The sequence below is a fragment of the Mustelus asterias genome, chromosome 6 (genome assembly GCF_964213995.1).
Source record: "Mustelus asterias chromosome 6, sMusAst1.hap1.1, whole genome shotgun sequence".
NCBI lineage: Eukaryota > Metazoa > Chordata > Chondrichthyes > Carcharhiniformes > Triakidae > Mustelus > Mustelus asterias.
The window spans coordinates 84,809,734-84,827,316 of NC_135806.1; the positions used below are offsets into that span (position 1 = coordinate 84,809,734).

The window sequence follows — 17,583 nt, forward strand, 5'->3', positions numbered from 1 at the left end:
GACACCTTGTTCAGGAATAGCTCAAGAGTAACTAATCAGTGAATGATTGTGATGGGTATCATAGTGAATCCAGATCATGTCCACACCCAGCCAGAATGTGTGCTTCTAACAAGGAAAACTGGATAGCCATCAACAGTAGAATTTTCCCCTTCCTAACTTAGACCTGCTGAGGCCAATTGTAGTCAACTATTACAATCATTGTATTTTACAAGACAGGTGGCTCATTTGGTTCATCATGCTTGTGCCAACTCTGTGCAAAATCTATTCATTTAGTCCTTTTCCTCTGTTCACTCTCTTGTGTTGTTCCAATATTCAGTTGTCTTTAAGCACTGTTATTAATTCTGTTTTGAGTATTGTTTCTGACAGGCCTTTCCACCTTTTAACAACTCTACATGAAAACAAAACCTATTCTTCAAACCCCTTTTTTTTTTGCATCTTTGCAGCACAGCCCATAGTCCCTGCTTGATCAATTGTGCCCAGTTGTAAAGGTATCAGTAAATAAAACATTCATTTGTCGAGTGAAAGATTGAGGCTGACTACTAATGCGAGTTCATGTTATTGGGGTTTGGGAGGGGAGGAAGTCCAGGGAAGGAGTTAACCTACACTCTGATTATATACAAAAGCATGATTTTTGGGGCTCGAAAAATGAGACGTTCTTATTAATTGACCTGGCATATACGCGGTGATTTATGGTAACTGATCGTACGAGGACTAGGAGACACATTTAAGATTTTGAGCAAGAGATTCCGGGGGAATGCAGAGTGAATGATAATGATCTAGAACTCTCTATCCATGAAGGTGATGAATGTGGAAAGAGTCAAAGGTTTCAGAAGAAATTGGATGGGCACTTGAAGGAAATAAATTTGCAGCAGTATGAGTGCTAAGTGTAGGAGTGGAACTAAGTGGGTGCTCCATGGGGATCCAGCACAGATTTGATAGGCCGAATGGCCTCCTTATATGCCCTACATGATGCTATGACTCACTGGCTGTTGGAACTACCTTTACCACGTTAGCTTTTTAAAAATGATCTACCTTCCTTCCATAAACATATGGCAAAGACCTGACATTCATTTTATTTAACATCAATCTTGACTTTTGCACAGATGTAAACTACTTTCACATTTCCCAAACATGAAACCATATGGAGTCTCTGGCACTACAAAAGTCAGTCATTCTAGGTTATTACTTACATTTTCCAGTGTTTCATCCAGTATAATTGCACCATATGTTGGCACTCCCATCTTGTACTCCTTCCATTCATCTAAAATCTTTTCCACGTCATCCCCTTTCCGGAGTAAAAATGAACAGTGACTGAAGAGTGCAAACAGCAGTTAAGGAATAAGCAACATTTTGACAACAACAGTAAAGGAATAAACAACATTTTGGTTAGATGTCTTTCAGCCAGGCAGATTTTCTTGCCATGAGAATTAGATTTGAATCCAGATGGCGCAAGATATCACAAAGGTGGCAATAGTAAGAGGTAAGATCAGGTAATTCAAGTACTGATTAGGAGATTCTCAGCTTGGGTTTTAAAAGCTGGAATGGAAGAGATAATAAATATAGAGCTTTCCACAACTTGAGTCCCAGGAAAGAGTCAATTGAGCATGACAAAGTGTTCAAGTGTATGGGGAGGAGTAGATAAATCAACTTATTTGGAGCTTAAAAGGGACAGGGAAATTGCAAAGAAGCAAATCATACTGTCAAAAACTAACCTGCTATTTCCAAAGGCAGCAATACATTGTTACACATCTCGTGATCAGCTCACGACATTTCTGCAAGGAAAATATTTTGCAGATGTTAACAAAATCTACCTCAGATGTAGTCAAAAGGATATCTGATTTGGCAAAATCTCTTATCCCACACTGAGGCAATCCTGGTGTGTTCTGCATGTAGAAGTCCAAGTAAAACCAATGGGCCAGCTCAATCTGAAAGCACACTCTGATCGCATTGTCCCTTTCTTCACTTGGAATATGCAAAATGAATCGGCTGTTCAATAAATAAGCCACATAGTTACAATATTAAACTGTTAGGGTCACTATCATTTATAAAAGGATTCGCAATTTTATGATGTAGATCCCGCCATACTACTGTGCAATGTGTTATAAACAACACACTGCAACAGCCTGAAACACCGGCTTGCACATGGTAAAAAATAAATCAGGGGAAGTTTGAAAGTTTATAGCGTTGAACCTTTGAGCAAATTTAATTTAAGTCTTGTTGATTTTGATCCCTTCACTACAAACTTCTCTCGTTCCCAAAATATTGCCCATTACTAATAAAATATCAGAGGTTCCAAAGAATAGACTATCACAAGCCTAATGCAATTTTCAATTCAAGCTTCCAAGTATCAGTCCAATTTTACTTATAGCTTAGCAAATAATTAATTCAAAGATACATATAAGCATAAACCACAACTTGCTTCCCAAAAGCAAGAGTTTGGCATTCCCCATCCTGCACTCCTGACTGCTCACCAGAGTGGCCGCCCTTAACATCAAGGCAGCGTTTGACAGTGTGGCATCAAGGAGCCTGAGCAAAACTGGAGTCAAATCAGAGGAATCAGAGGAAAAACACTCTGCTGGTTGAAGTCATAAGCGTTTCAAAAGGAGATGGTTGTGGTGGCTAAAGGTCATTCATCTCAGTCCAGGACATCATTGTAGGAATTCCTGAGGGTAAAGCCCAAACATCTTCAGCTGTTTCAATAATGACCATCCTTCTTCTATCATGAAGTCAGAAGTGGGGATGTTCACTGAAGGCTACACAATGAGCAGCATCATTTGTGATTCCTCAGATACTGAAGCAGTCCATTTCCAAATTCAACAAGGCCTGGACAATATCCAGGGTTGGGATGACAAGTAATGTGTGCGCCACATAAATGCTAAGCAATGACCATCTCTAACAAGAGAAAATCCAACCATTACCCCATGACATTCAGGGGCATTACCATCGCCGAGTCCCCACTATCAACATCCTGGGGCTTATCATTGACCAGAAAATGAACTAGACTAGCCAGGTAAATACTGTGGTCACAAGAGAAGGTCAGAGGCTGGGAGATCTGTGGCAACAAACTCACCACCCCACTCCCCAAGGTTTTTCCACTATCTACAAGGCACAAGTCAGGAATTTGCTGGAATATTCTACATTTGCCTGGATGAGTGCAACTCCAACAACACCAAGAAGCTCGACACCATTCAGGACCAAGCAAACCCAATTGATTGGCACCCTTTCCACAAACGTTCACTCCCTCCACCACTGACGAACATCGACAGCAGTGCGTACCATCTACAAGCTGCACTGCAGGAACTCACCAAGGTTCCTTAGGCAACACTATCCAAACCCATGATCACTAACATCTAGAAGGAAAAGTCACCACCACTTGGAAGTTTCCCTTCAAATGTCACTCACCATCCTGACTTGAAAATATATTGCCATTCTCTCACTATCACTGGGTCAAAATCCTGGAATTTCATCCCTAACAGCACTGTGAATGTACCTATGCCACAGGGACTACAGCAGTTCAGAAGGCAGCTTGCCACCAACTGCTCAAAGGCAATTAAGGATGGGCAATAAATGCTGGCCTAGGCAGCGATGCCCACATTCCGTAAATAAATTGAAAAGTCATTAAAGGGAGCAGGAAAGGTGGAGAGAGCAGTTAATAAAATATACATATCCTAGGCGCTATTAATAGGGGCATAGAGTACAGGAACAAGGCGTTATGCTGAACTTGCATAGAACATGAGTGAGACCTCAGCTGGGGAATAGTGAACAGTTCTGGGCACCACAATTTAGGAATGGCGTGAACACATTTATTGGAAAGAATTTAGAAGAGATTTACAAAAATGCTTTCAGGGATGAGAAACTTCAGTTATGAAGATAGTCGGGACTGTTCTTCAGGGAAAGGAAAAGACTAAGAGGAGATGTGATAGAAACCAAAAGAGAAAATGCTGGAAAATCTCAGCAGGTCTGGCAGCATCTGTAAGGGGAGAAAAGAGCTGACGTTTCGAGTCCAGATGACCCTTTGTCAAAGCTAAAAGGCATAAAAAGTGGGAGATATTTATACCGCAGGGTGAGAGAATGAAAGATGAGTCATAGCCACAGAAACCAAAGGAAAAGACTGCTAATGGCAGCCCACAGAGAGAATTAAGGATGTGAATGGCTGAAATCAGAGGGTGAGCTGTGACAGATAAAGGTGCGGGGGGAGGGGGGTGGAATGGGAGAGAGGGGTAAAATTTAGAAAAGGGGGGGAAGGGGGAGAAAAGGCAAGGAAAGGGGGATAAAGAACAAAGCAAATTACAGCATAGGAACAGGCCCTTCAGCCCTCCAAGCCTGCACCGACCATGCTGCCCGACTGAACCAAAGCCCCCTACCCTTCTGGGGACCATATCCCTCTCTTCCCATCCTATTCATGTATTTGTCAAGATGCCCCATAAAAGTCACTATCGTATCTGCTTCCACGACCTCCCCCGGCAGCGTGTTCCAGGCACCCACCACCCACTGTATAAAAAACTTGCCTTGTCCATCTCCTTTAAACCTTGTCCAGCAGGGGGGAAAGAAAAATGAAGAAAGACAATACAGAAATAAAAGATAAGAGAATAGTAAAAAAATTAAATAGAATGAAAACAAAGGGGTCGAGGTGGGGTAGAGCTAATCATCTGAAGTTGTTGAATTCGATGTTGAGACCGGAAGGCTGTAAAGTGCCTACCAAGAAGATGAGATACTGTTTCTCCAGTTTGCATTGAGCTTCACTGGAACATTGCAGCAGGCCAAGGACAGACATGTGGGCATGGGAGCAGGATCGTGTGTTAAAATGGCAAGCAACAGGAAGGTCAGGGTCCTGATTGCACACAGACCGAAGGTGCTCAGCAAAGCGATCACCCAGTCTACACTTGGTCTCTCTGATATAGGGGAGACCACATTGGGAGCAGCGAATGCAATAGACCAAATTGAAAGAGGTGCAAGTGAAATGCTGCTTAACCTGGAATGAATGTTTTGGACCTTGAATGGCAAGCATGGAAGAGGTAAAGAGACAGGTGTTACACCTTCTGCGATTGCATGGGAAGGTGCCATGAGTGACAGGACAGGTGTTGGGTATAGTGGAGGAGTGGACTAGGTTATCCCAGAGGGAACAGTCTCTGCTGAATGCTGACAGATGGAGTGATGGGAAGATGTGTTTAGTGGTGGCATCACGCTGGAGTTGGTGAAAATGGCAGAGGATTATGCTTTGTATGCGGAGGTGGTGGGGTGAAGTGAGAGAACAAAGGGGACTCTATCCTTGTTCTGGGAGGCAGGGGAGGGGACGAGGGTCGTGGTGCGGAAGATGGACCGCACGTTGTTGAGGGCCCTGTTCACAACTGTAGATGGGAATCCATGGTTGAGGAAAAAGGAGCACATTTTAGAAGTACCACTTTGGAAAGTGGCATCAATGGAACAAATGCGATGGAGGCAAAGGAGCTGAGAGAAAGGGATGAAGTCCTTACAGGATGTAGGGTGCGAAGAGCTGTAGTCCAGATAGCTGTGGGAGTCGGTGGGCTTGTAATGGATATTGGTAGATAGTCTATTGTCCGAAATGGAGACAGAAAGGTCAAGAAAGGGAATGGAAGTGTCTGAGATGGACCAGGTGAAGGCGATGGAGCGGTGGAAACTAGAAGCGAAGTTGATGAATTTTTTGAGGTCTCGACGAGAGCATGAAGCGGCACCAAAATAGTAATCAAAAATCTCTTTCATCCAGAGATTTGATAGAGGTGTTCAAAATCATGAGGGGGCTGACAAGTATAGATAGGGAGAAACTGTTCCTATTCGAATAAAAATCGATAAGAAAGGGGCACAGATTTAAAGTGATTTGCAAAAGAAGCAGATGTGTTGAGAGGTAGCTCTTTTTTTTTTACATAGCGAGTGGTTTGGTCCTGGAATGCAGTGTCTGGAAGTGTGGTGGAGGCAGGTTCCATTGAGGGAATTAGATGATTATTTGAGTAGAAACAACTGTGCAATGTTACAGGGAAAATCTCAAGAAACATGCATTAGCTTTGAAAAGAATGCAACACTGAAGAAGAATCATGTCTGGTAGAGGAAAAGGAGGCAAAGGACTGGGGAAAGGCGGAGTAAAGTGGCACCGCAAAGTGTTTCGTGATAATATCCAGGGCACCACCAAGCCAGCCATCCACTGCCTGGCTCACCGTGGTGGGGTCAAGCGGATCTCGGGCTTGATCTACAAGGAGACCCACAGGGTGCTGAAAGTTTTCCTGGAGAATGTTATCAGGGATGCGGTTACCTACACCGAGCATGCCAAGTGCAAAATGGTCACGACCATGGATGTGGCGTATGCGCTTGAACGCCAGGGCCACACTCTATGGATTCGGCGGTTGAACAAATCCACCAGAATAACACCAGAGCTTAAAGGACTAGATGAATTCAAGGAGAAACTAGATAAAAGGTGACAGAGAAAGGGATAGAAGTTTACAGCAAAAGGGTTAGATGAAAAAGGACTGAAGGCTTCTATGAAGCATAAACATCAGAGTGAACATGCTTGGTTGAACAGCCTGTCTCCATGCTGCATATTTTTTGATTCTATGTAAATTGAGGATAAACCGCATAAACTATTCCATTGATTTTGTAAAGAATGATCTAACTAAAGTATTTAAAACTATTAAGGGATTTGATAATAGTAATAGCTACTATAGCTTGGTCAAAGAGGTAGAATTTAAGGATCATCTACCAAAAGAAAGGAGGGGGGGGGAAAGACAGAGAAGATGTGGGAATTCCATGTTTAAGGCCTAGACAACTGAAGACAAGGCCACTAATGGTGCCCCCCCCCCCCCCCCTCCCAAATCACTCCTGGGAGGAAGACAACAGGCACACACCAATGTTGTCACCGGTGGAAAAAAAACGATTGTGCTGGCAGACAGATTGGGTGCCACATGGGCACGTGGGTCCAAAGATGTGCGGGTTAGGTTGATTGGCCATGCTAAATTGACCCTAGTGTTTAGCAGAGTAAACATGTGGGGTTATGGGAATAGGGACCCGAGTGGGATTATGGTCAGTGCAGACTCAATGGGCCAAATGGCCTCTTTCTGCACTGTAGGGATTCTATGATTCTTTTTACATTTTTGGCACAAAACATGGATAAGTCAAATTGGAAAAGAAAATAAGGTACGTAATCGATTCATACAATAATCAGCAGAACTAGTAATAGGTAAGTTATGCAACTGGCAACATCAATGCAAAGTGAATTTGACTTGATACTGACATTAAATATAGAATGACTCCCTCCTGTGCACAATCTCCCTAACAGGCTTAGATAATGGTCCTGCTGTAAATTCCAACAAGAAAGAAAATTTCCAAGGGGATGCCCCACCATATATGGTTAACTAAAAAAGTTAGAGTTGGTATCAGACACAATGAAAAAGCATGTAACTGCACAAGGATGGGTGGCAGGTCAAAAGACTGGACAGAACGCGGAAAACAGCTAAAAATAACAAAGAAAATTACAGCACAGGAACAGGCCCTTCGGCCCTCCAAGCCAGCACCGACCATGCTGCCCGACTGAACTAAAACCCCCTACCCTTCCGGGGTCCATATCCCTCTATTCCCATCCCATTCATGTATTTGTCCAGATGCCCCTTAAAACTCACTATCATATCTGCGATAGATTAATAAAGAGGGAAAAATTAAGAGCATGAGAGAAAACTGGCTAGTTTCTACAAGTATTTTTTTTAAAAAGCCAACAAAGTGAGTATTGGTCCGATAGAAAGCAAATCCAGGGAATTAATAATGGAAAATAAACAGATTAACTGGACAGGTATTTTGCATCTGTCTTCATTACAGAGTACAAGTAACATTCCAGAAATAGCTGCAAGTCAGGAAAGGGAAGGGAGGAACTCAAGAAAATTACAATCACCAGACAAATGCTACTGAGTAAATAGTTGAAGCTGCGGTGTGCCTGGGTCCTGATGAATTTCATCCTAGGATCTTAAGAGAAGTGGTTGCGGAGATCATTTATGCATTGGTTTTAATTTTCCAAAATTCCCTAGATTCGGGGAAGGTTCCATTAGATTGGAAAACGTAACTCCTTTATTCAAGAGTGGAGGGAGACAGAAAACAGGAAGATACAAGCCAGTTAGCTTAACATTTGTCATCGGGAAAATGCTGGAAGCTATTATTAAAGATCTTATAACAGGGCACATAGATAGAGTCAAGGTAGTCAGACAAAGTCAATATGTTTTCACCAGAGGGAAATTATGTTTAACCAACTTATTGGAGTTCTTTGAAGTAACACATGCGGTAGATGAAGGGAAACCAATGGATGAACTGTTCTTAAATCTTCAGAAGGCATTTGATAGGGCCACATCAAAGGATTACTGTGGAAAATAATGCCTCATGGTGTCAGGGGTAACATATTTGCATAGAATGTTGGCTCACTCACAGATAATAGGCATAAAGCGGTTTTTTTCTCGTTGCCAAGATGTAATGAATGGTGTGCTACAGGGATCAGTGCTGGGACCTGTTTTTTTACAATTTAAAGAACTTAGATGAAGGTACCAAAGGGCATGTTGCTAAATTTGCTGATTATACAATTAGGTAGGAAAATATATTTGTGAGGAGGCCATAAGGCGGCTACAAAGGGGACATAGATAAAGTGATCTGGCAAATGGAGTATAATGTTAGGAATGTCAAACTGTCCAGTATGACAGGACGAATAGCAAAGAAGCACATTATCTAAATGCTGAGAGAATGCAGAGCTCTGAGGTGCAGAGGGACCTGGATGTCCTAGTCCATGAATTGCAAAAAAATCAGTCTGATAGTGCAGCAAGTAATGAGGAAAGCTAATAAAATGCTATTGCTTATGGCGAGGAGAATTGAATGCAAAATTAGAGAGGTTATGCTTCATTTATACTTAGCATTGGTGAGATCGCATCTGGAGTACTATGTACAGTATTGGTCTCCCCATTCAAGGAAGGATGCAAATACATTGGAAGGAGTTCAGAGATTTACTACCTGGAATGGAAGGGCTGTCTTATGAGGAAAGGTTGAATAGGCTAGGCTTATATCTGCTGGAGTTTAGAAGAGCAAGAAGCAACTTGATTGAAACAAGATCCTGAAAGGTCTTAACAGGGTGGGTGTGGAAAGAATGTTTTATCTTGTGGGAGAATCTCGAACTAGGGGTCACTAGTTAAAAATAAAGGGTCAACCATTTAAGACACAAATAAGAATTATTTTTTTCCTGAGAGCCATAAGTCTTTGGAACTCTCTTCCTTCAAAGGCGATGCAAGTAGCCTTTTAAAGGTAGATGGATTCTTGATAAGCGAGAGGGTGAAAGGTTATTGGAGGTAGACAGAAATGGGGACTTGAGGCTACAATGAGATTAGTTATGATGACGTGGAGATGCCGGCGTTGGACTGGGGTGGCATGACAACAGTGGTTAGCACGACTGCCTCACAGCGCCAGGGACCCTGGTTCAATTCCCAGCTTGGGTCACTGTCTGTGTGAAGTTTGCACATTGTCCCCGTGTCTGCGTGGGTTTCCTCTGGGTGCTCCGGTTTCTTCCCAGTCCGAAAAACGTGCAGATTAGGTGCATTGACCTGAACAGGCGCTGGAGTGTAGCGACTAGGGAAATTTTACAGTAACTTAATTGTAAGCCTTACTTGTGACTAATAAATAAACTTACAAATAAATAAACACAGTAAGAAGTCTCACAACACCAGGCTAAAGTCCAACAGGTTTAATTGGAATGAGTCACCTGATGAAGGAGCAACACTCCGAAAGCCCGTGATTCCAAATAAACCTTTCGGACTTTAACCTGGCATTGTGAGCCTTCCATCAGTTACGATCTTACTGTCCTCTTTTCAGGTCAAACCAAACCAAGTAAACAAACTCAGATTAAATCAGGAACTGCAGCAAGTTCAAAGGGCCCAGTGGCCTACTCCTGTTAATTCATATATACAAGGGAAAACATAATTTCACCTTTCACAAAAGTACAACTGCATTAATGATGCGTTTTACACTTCAGTCTGACAATGTAAATCCAGATTCAATGCTTGTCTCTTAGTGGCAAAGCTAAGCACTTTGATCCAGAAGTGCAGTCTTCGTGATGATCTTTGCCCTCTTTTTAGGTCAAACCAAATAAACAAACTCAGATTAAGTCAGGACAAAGTAAAAGGGGCAGCTCCCCAAAAAGGAGGGGGAACAGCCTGAACAGAAATCAAAGTACAAAGGAAACTTAAAAACATCAAATTAAAATGCGATTATTAGGGTCAATAACGCACCCCAACCCCTGCGGGCGCGGAAGGCGTCAACCGCGCCCGTGGACACCGCATGCTCCCTCTCCAGGGACACCCGGCCGCGAACGTAGCTGCGGTAGAGGGGCAGACAGTCAGGATGGACGGCCCCCTCGATCGCCCGCTGCCTGGACCGGTAAATGGCGCGTTTCGCCAGGCCCAGGTTCACGAGGAGGTCGCCATCCCGACCCTCCCCTCTCCGCACCGGGTGTCCGTAGATCAGGAGCGTGGGACTGAAGTGCAAACAAAACATCAATAAAAGGTTCTTTAGGAAAACAAAAAGGGAGTGCAGCCTAAGACACACAACATAGACATGGTCCACGGACTCCACAAGGCCACAGAAAGGGCAGTCTTCGGAGCCCGTGAACCAGTGAATCCTATGGTTGTGCGGCACTGCTGCATACATCACCCTCCACCCCAGGTCCCCGACGTAATTGGGGGAGATCCCTCCATAGAGGGTTGAAGGACAAAAATGTTCATCACCTGGGGTCTGGTGGATAAGTGACTGACTGCAAAAGCCAATCTATGCAAATAGGACAGGATACCACAGACAATTGCATTTTGGACAAGTTGCTGGCTTGGGTTTTCCTCTCCACTTGCATTTTCTTTCTGCCTCTGATGTGCACTTGCTTTCAAAAACAGTGATCCTGTGAGAGCTTCTCCCAGGACAAGAAGTCAATACCTAAAAGATCCTAATCAAAGCCTTCAGAGTTTCCTTGCAGCAATTCCTTTGACCGTCAGGTAGTCAGAATGCCCGACACTCAGTAAAGTGAACTGTCTATGGAGAGCTCGAGTGCATTGTCATGACCAGCCCAACTCAGTTGTGATTATCAATGGGGTTTTGTAAATGCATCCTAAAGGGCGGACGTTGCGAATCTGAAAGTCATACTAAAAGTCGACAGACTACATAAATTGTATAGTTGTTGAAATCTTGTCAAGTCCCACATGTGCAAACTTATACAGCAAAGCATTTAAAGATAAAATATGTACTGCCCAAAATGCTTATTTATGTTGTGAAGTGCATGTTAAATTCTGCATCGCAAAGCAATGTACAAAATAAAGAGACAATTAAAGATATACTAAGGCAAAATACTGCAGATGCTGGAATCTGAAACAAAAACAGAAACCCCTTCGAAGAGTCATCCAGACTTGGCTCTATTCTCTCTCCACAGATGCTGTCAGACCTGCTGAGATTTTCCAGCATTTCCTGTTTTTGGTAATTAAAGATAGTGGTTATTCAGTTCCTCTCTGCAACTTGAAAGAATAAAGCTACTCACTAACCCAGGCTTTTTCGTTTAAAATATTAGGGGTTTCAAGAAAAAAAATGTTAAAAGTCTCTTCGGTTTTTTTTACAATGTGAATTGTAAAATATTTTAAGAAAGCCATGGCACAAAATGTCCTCTCGTTTTACAACATTTCGCATCGTGCGATTTTGTTTCGAAATAAGAACGAAATTCGCCAATGGCTCTCTCCCTCTCCTGGTTTATCTGAAATATCAAAGGATCCCCTCAAACTCCATTTGCTCTGAATCGGTTTCGATTTTAACTTTGGCCCTGGTTACTGTGGGGCTCTCCACTCGGAGCGCATTTCCTCCTCCTCCTGGGCCCTCACTTCCTTCTTTCCTCCCCACCCTGTCCCCCCCCCCCATCCGCAGCCATGGGAAAAGCCGGCCTTTGTGTCCTCACACGCTGCTTCTTGGATGTTTACCTGCAGAGATCGTCCAGCACCCCGGTTGGAATCTCCACTTTCTTCCCCTCCATAGCTCACACATACCGCGGCTGCTCCTGGCCGGGCCCGTCACCTCTTCCGGGAATGCGAACACAGCCGCCCGCTCCATTCGACCCGGCCTTTGTGACGTCCGCATGATTGACAGCGGCTCTGCACAGTTCAGGGAACTGGGCAACTCAAAGCTCAGTAAGAAGTCTCACACCAGGACAAAGTCCAACAGGTTTATTTGGTAGCAAAAGCCACTAGCTTTTGGAGCGCTGCCCCTTCGTCGGGTAAGTGGGGAGATCTGTTCACAAACAGGGCATATAAAGACACAAACTCAATTTACAAAATAATGATAATCCAATCATTACAAAATAATGATAATCCAACCATTATTTTGTAAATTGAGTTTGTGTCTTTATATGCCCTGCTTGTGAACAGAACTCCCACTTACCTGACGAAGGGGCAGCGCTCCGAAAGCTAGTGGCTTTTGCTACCAAATAAACCTGATGGACTTCAACCTGGTGTTGTGAGACTTCTTATTGTGTTTACCCCAGTCCAACCGCCGGCATCTCCACATCACAACTCAAAGCAGCCAGACAGCAAAGGGGAACATTGTCAAAACGGTCAAGCAGATCAGTTTTATTACCTACGTTTCAGATATCTCCCGGTTCCTCTCCCCCAAGTATTCCTAGAATCCGGGATTCCTCCAAACTCTGGCTTCCTCTGCAATGATGCCCGCCTTCCTTTATCCCGCCATTCAGCCACCCATGCCCCAAACTCATTCTCCTATAATTTCTCCGCCTCTCCCACTTGGAGGCTCTCTTTCAAAATTAAAATCATTTGCGTGAGCTGGAAATCTGAAAATAAAAACAGCAAGTGCCGGGTAAAGGCAAAGTACTCTGCGGTTGCTGGGATCTGAAGGTGCTGGAAATACTGAGCGGCTCCGGCAGCATCTTGTGGAACAAGTCAAACGTTTTGCGTTTGGCGCAACTTGTGCTCCACTTGACATAGCTGTTCTTCGGAGCTGAAGGAAGGTTGAAATGTGATGGGTGTCATGCCGTTGAAAGGGCAGAGCCTTTAAAGGGAGAAGATGTAAGGGAACTAAAGGTAAAGCGGCTGCTAGGTGATAATGGCCGTGCCTGGCTCAACCAGATGGTTGCCTCGATCGTCCAGATGGGACCTCCGGCTTTTTAAATTAATACCAGAACTGAAAACGTGCCGGAAACCCAGCCAGGGTCGGCATCAATCTGCCAGTGATAAAGACAGCCACTGTGCCGCGAGGTTTTAAAATAATGCTGAAAGCAAATGATTAATAATTCACCCTCAGTAACGGGGGCGAGGGGGACTACAACTCCCGTGAGGCATTGCGGGCAGGTGACGTCACACCGCTCGCAGCCAATCAGATTCAAACCTCCAACGGACAAACAACGGCAGGAGGACGCTGATTGGCTGCGGTTTTGGCGCGCGGTGAGCGGATTGGTGGGGTTTGAATTCCATTGAGGGATGGAGCGCGAGCACCCTGTCAGCCTGGTCTCCAGGGACATCAGGAAGGGAGGAGGGTCAGCTCAGTCTGATCAGGCAAGTGACTTACTGCAATGTCTTTGTATTATTCTTTGATTTGATTTATTATTGTCACATGTATTAGCATAAGGTGAAAAGTATTGTTTCTTGCGCACAATATAGACAAAGCACACCGTTCATAGAGAAGGAAAGGAGAGAGTGCAGAATGTAGTGTTACAGTTATAGGTAGGGTGTAGAGAAAGATGAACTTAATGCGATGTAGGTCCATCCAAAAGTCTGATGGCAGCAGGGAAGAAGCTGTCCTTGAGTCGGTTGGCTTGTGACCTCAGACTTTTGTATGTTTTTCCTGACAGAAGAAGGTGGAAGAGAGAATGTCTGGGATGCGTGGGGTCCTTGATTATGCTGGCTGCTTTGCCGAGGCGGGAAGTGTAGACAGAGTCAATGGATGGGAGGCTGGTTTGTGTGATGGAGTGGGCTTCATTCACAACCCTTTGTCGTTTTTTGCGGTCTCAGGCAGAGCAGGAGCCATACCAAGCTGTGATACAACCAGAAAGAATGTTTTCTATGGTGCATCTGTAAAAGTTGGTGAAAGTCTATTAATGACCTGACTGGAAATTAACCTGCAGAGATTTATTTCACAGCCCGCTAATGGCTTATTCACAGCGGTGTTTGAGTTCCTAATGTGAAGGCCGACATCTATTATTCAAATAATTTAAATTCCACACAGACCAACCTCACTTCACATGTTTCCCAAGTGTTGAAAGTTGGTACTTTTCCAGTACAAAGATTAACTGCATCCTCTTGTAAAATCGTTTCTGTATTTTTCAGTTAATCTTAGTAAGGACTGAGCCAAAATTTGGGCCCCACACCTCAGGAAGGACATACTGGCACTGGAGCGGGTCCAGCGGAGATTCACACGGATGATCCCAGGAATGGTAGGCCTGACATACGATGAACGTCTGAGGATCGTGGGATTATATTCATTGGAGTTTAGGAGGTTGAGGGGAGATCTGATAGAAACTTACAAGATAATGAACGGCTTAGATAGGATGGACGTAGGGAAGTTGTTTCCATTAACAGGGGAGACTAGGACGCGGGGGCACAGCCTTAGAATAAAAGGGAGTCACTTTAGAACAGAGATGAGGAGAAATTTCTTCAGCCAGAGAGTGGTGGGTCTGTGGAATTCATTGCCACAGAGGGCTGTGGAGGCCGAGACGTTGAGCGTCTTCAAGACAGAAATTGATAAATTCTTGATTTCTCGAGGAATTAAGGGCTATGGGGAGAGAGCGGGTAAATGGAGTTGAAATCAACCATGATTGAATGGTGGAGTGGACTCGATGGGCCGAATGGCCTTACTTCCGCTCCTATGTCTTATGGTCTTATGGTCTAAAATCTCCCAGCAGATTTTCAGAAACAAAATATATTTTTCGGTGAGATGGAGAATGGAGCTCTTGTTTAACTGTGTATTGTAACATTTGGTTGTTAAACCAAAAATGCATTTTCTTACCTATTACAACTGTGTGTAATTATCACGATGTCTGTTTTCTCACACACAGATATTTGTGTTATATACAACCCAATAAAATGTGTGGATATTTGCTATATGTGCAAAAACATAATTAAACATTTCATGTGTACACTTGTATAACTTTAACATCAGGTCTGTCATGGTTCTAGTGTCACTCAAACATTACATGAGGCGCTGGATGAGGTTTGTTGGAGCAGGGTACTATTAAAAGCGATGCGTTAAGTGCAAGCAGTCCTGAATAATTTGCAAATTTTGCATGCTTTAAGGTAAATGTTGTATTGCTTTGGATGCTCAAGTCTTGAAATGGAATTTAAATATACAATCATAGAATCCCTACAGTGCAGAAGGAGGCCATTCGGCCCATCGAGTCTGCACCGACCACAATCCCACCCAGGCCCTACCCCCACATATTTACCCGCTAATCCCTCTAACCTACGCATCTCAGGGACAATTTTTAACCTGGCCAACCAACCTACCCCGCACATCTTTGGACTGTGGGAGGAAACCGGAGCACCCGGAGGAAACCCACGCAGACACGAGGAGAATGTGCAAACTCCACACAGACAGTGACCCGAGATGGGAATCGAACCCGGGACCCTGGAGCTGTGAAGCAGCAGTGCTAACCACTGTGCTACCGTGCCGCCCAATTTCCAGTACGTTGGTGAGAGTTCTACCAACTGAGCCACGGTAGAGAAGGATCTTATGAATACATTTTAAAGATTCAGGCAAAATAAATCGAGGGAATATTAAATGAATTCTGAAGAAGGGTCATCACCAACAGAAACATTAAATCTGTTTCTTACCACAGATTGTTGCCTGACCTGAATATTTCCAACATTTCTGTTTTTTGCATTAAGTTAGTACTTTGACTTAGTTTTCACAGAAATATCATTGTGGAAATGTAAGGGGAGAAGAGGAAGAGTTGGAGAAATTACATATATAGAATTACATACATTGAATGTACAGGACAGCAACAGGTCGCAGGGCCCAACAGGTATATGCTGGCATTAAAACAGAACATGCTGAAAACTCCCAGCGGGTCTGATAAGCAGCTGTGGAGCAAGAAAAAGAGTTAATGTTCCAGGCTTGTCTTGGTGTTTATGCTCCACAACAATCTCATCCACTTTACTTCAACTTCCCCATCAACATATTTTCTGTACTGTTCTTCCCCTAAATGCATCTATGCATTTGCCTCAACCATTTAATGTGGCAGCAAACTGCACGTTTTCATCACTCTGAGGAAAAATGTTTTTCTTGAATTCCTTATTGGATTTATTATTTATTATTCTACCCGTAGCCCTTTCTTGTTTCTAATCAACATGTTGGGTCTCAGCAACAACATCTGAAAACATCATAGTCTGATCACACCCAGCTCTACCTCACCATCACCACTCTTGATCCTCCCACTGTCTCGAAATTCGCAGACCTCTGGTCGGACATTCAATGCTGGCTGAGTAGAAATTTTATATAAATAAGTACAGCGAAGGCCAAAGCTGTTGCCTTCAGTCCCTGCCATAAGCTCTGCTCCCTAGCCACCAACTCCATTTCCTTGACAACTGTCTGGGGTTCAATCTGACTATTCCAACCTTGCCCAAAGTGAACTTTCGACCAGGTGCCCATACCATAACTAAAATTGCCTAAAATTCGCCTGACTCTGCTGCTACTGAAACCTCAGGCGCACCTTTCTTACTTCTTGATTAGACCATTCCAATACACAAGCCATCCCTCCACAAACTTAAGCTTATCCAAATATCTATGACTTGTAATCAAATCTAACAGTCGATGCTTTGTTTTGGGTTCTATAAGGGTGGGTTGGTTGAGTATAGTCTGCACACTGCCTATTACGAACAACTGAAGGAACATGCTGTTCAATTCAATCAGCCATTCACTGGGACATACAGCCTCCATGCCTGGCATTGCACAGGAACTGAAATTTGTACACAACAAAGCAACATACATTCAGTTACAAGGATCTGTTCCCTGCAAACAAAAATAATATTTTAAAACCCTGCAGCTCTTTGTCACTTTCTCCTTGGCAACATCTCAGCCAATCAGAGTCAACATGGCAATCAAATCAGTGTCCTTTTCCATCATAGTGTAAATGTTTGTGATTGTTTACAGTTTGTCATTCTTACATTTTTCCTGATGAGTGCTAGATGAAAAACTTTGGCAGCATGTCTCTCCTTTCCAACATACTTACGGTATTACTTAGACGGTAGGATGTTGTGCCTCCACCTTGTAGATTTGGTATTCATCGCTCAGTGGTGAGTTGACGCACTGCATGGGCAATGTTGTGTTTGTTGCTTCTAGTGTTGTAGGAATCGTGTTTGATGTCTCTAATGTTGTGTCGCTTGCTGGTGATGTTGATGTTGTCTCGCTAGTTGGTGAAGGAGATAGATTGCTAATGATCTTTTCTGTTCCTATATTCAGGATCTAGATGGGATTTCTTTAGGGTTTGCCTGTTACCCTACGGAATGCTAGCATAAACTATTATTTGTAAAAACATTCTTGTTTGTTTACAAATTTATGTACATTTCAGTACTTTACACAAGT

The 17,583-nt window shown here is 43.5% G+C and overlaps 1 protein-coding gene across 5 annotated transcripts in view; it reads right to left on the reverse strand.

Moving 5' to 3' along the window:
• Positions 1-12,082, reverse strand: part of dcp2 (decapping mRNA 2) — a 36,935-nt gene extending 24,853 nt beyond the window's left edge. For 4 of the 5 annotated variants that reach the window (XR_013498182.1, XR_013498181.1, XM_078214657.1 and 1 more), the window contains exons 1-3: positions 11,976-12,080; positions 1,835-1,986; positions 1,191-1,318 (exon numbers count right to left, since the gene is read on the reverse strand). Coding sequence is in view for 3 of the 5 variants with exons in the window: in XM_078214657.1 (XP_078070783.1) it covers positions 1,191-1,318; positions 1,835-1,986; positions 11,976-12,028 (333 nt within the window). In the remaining 2 variants the exon portion in view is untranslated. Of the gene's footprint in view, positions 1-1,190; positions 1,319-1,712; positions 1,773-1,834; positions 1,987-11,975 lie in introns of all 5 variants that reach the window. The other variant, XM_078214658.1, reaches the window with a different exon arrangement.
• Positions 12,083-17,583: the final 5,501 nt, after the last annotated feature.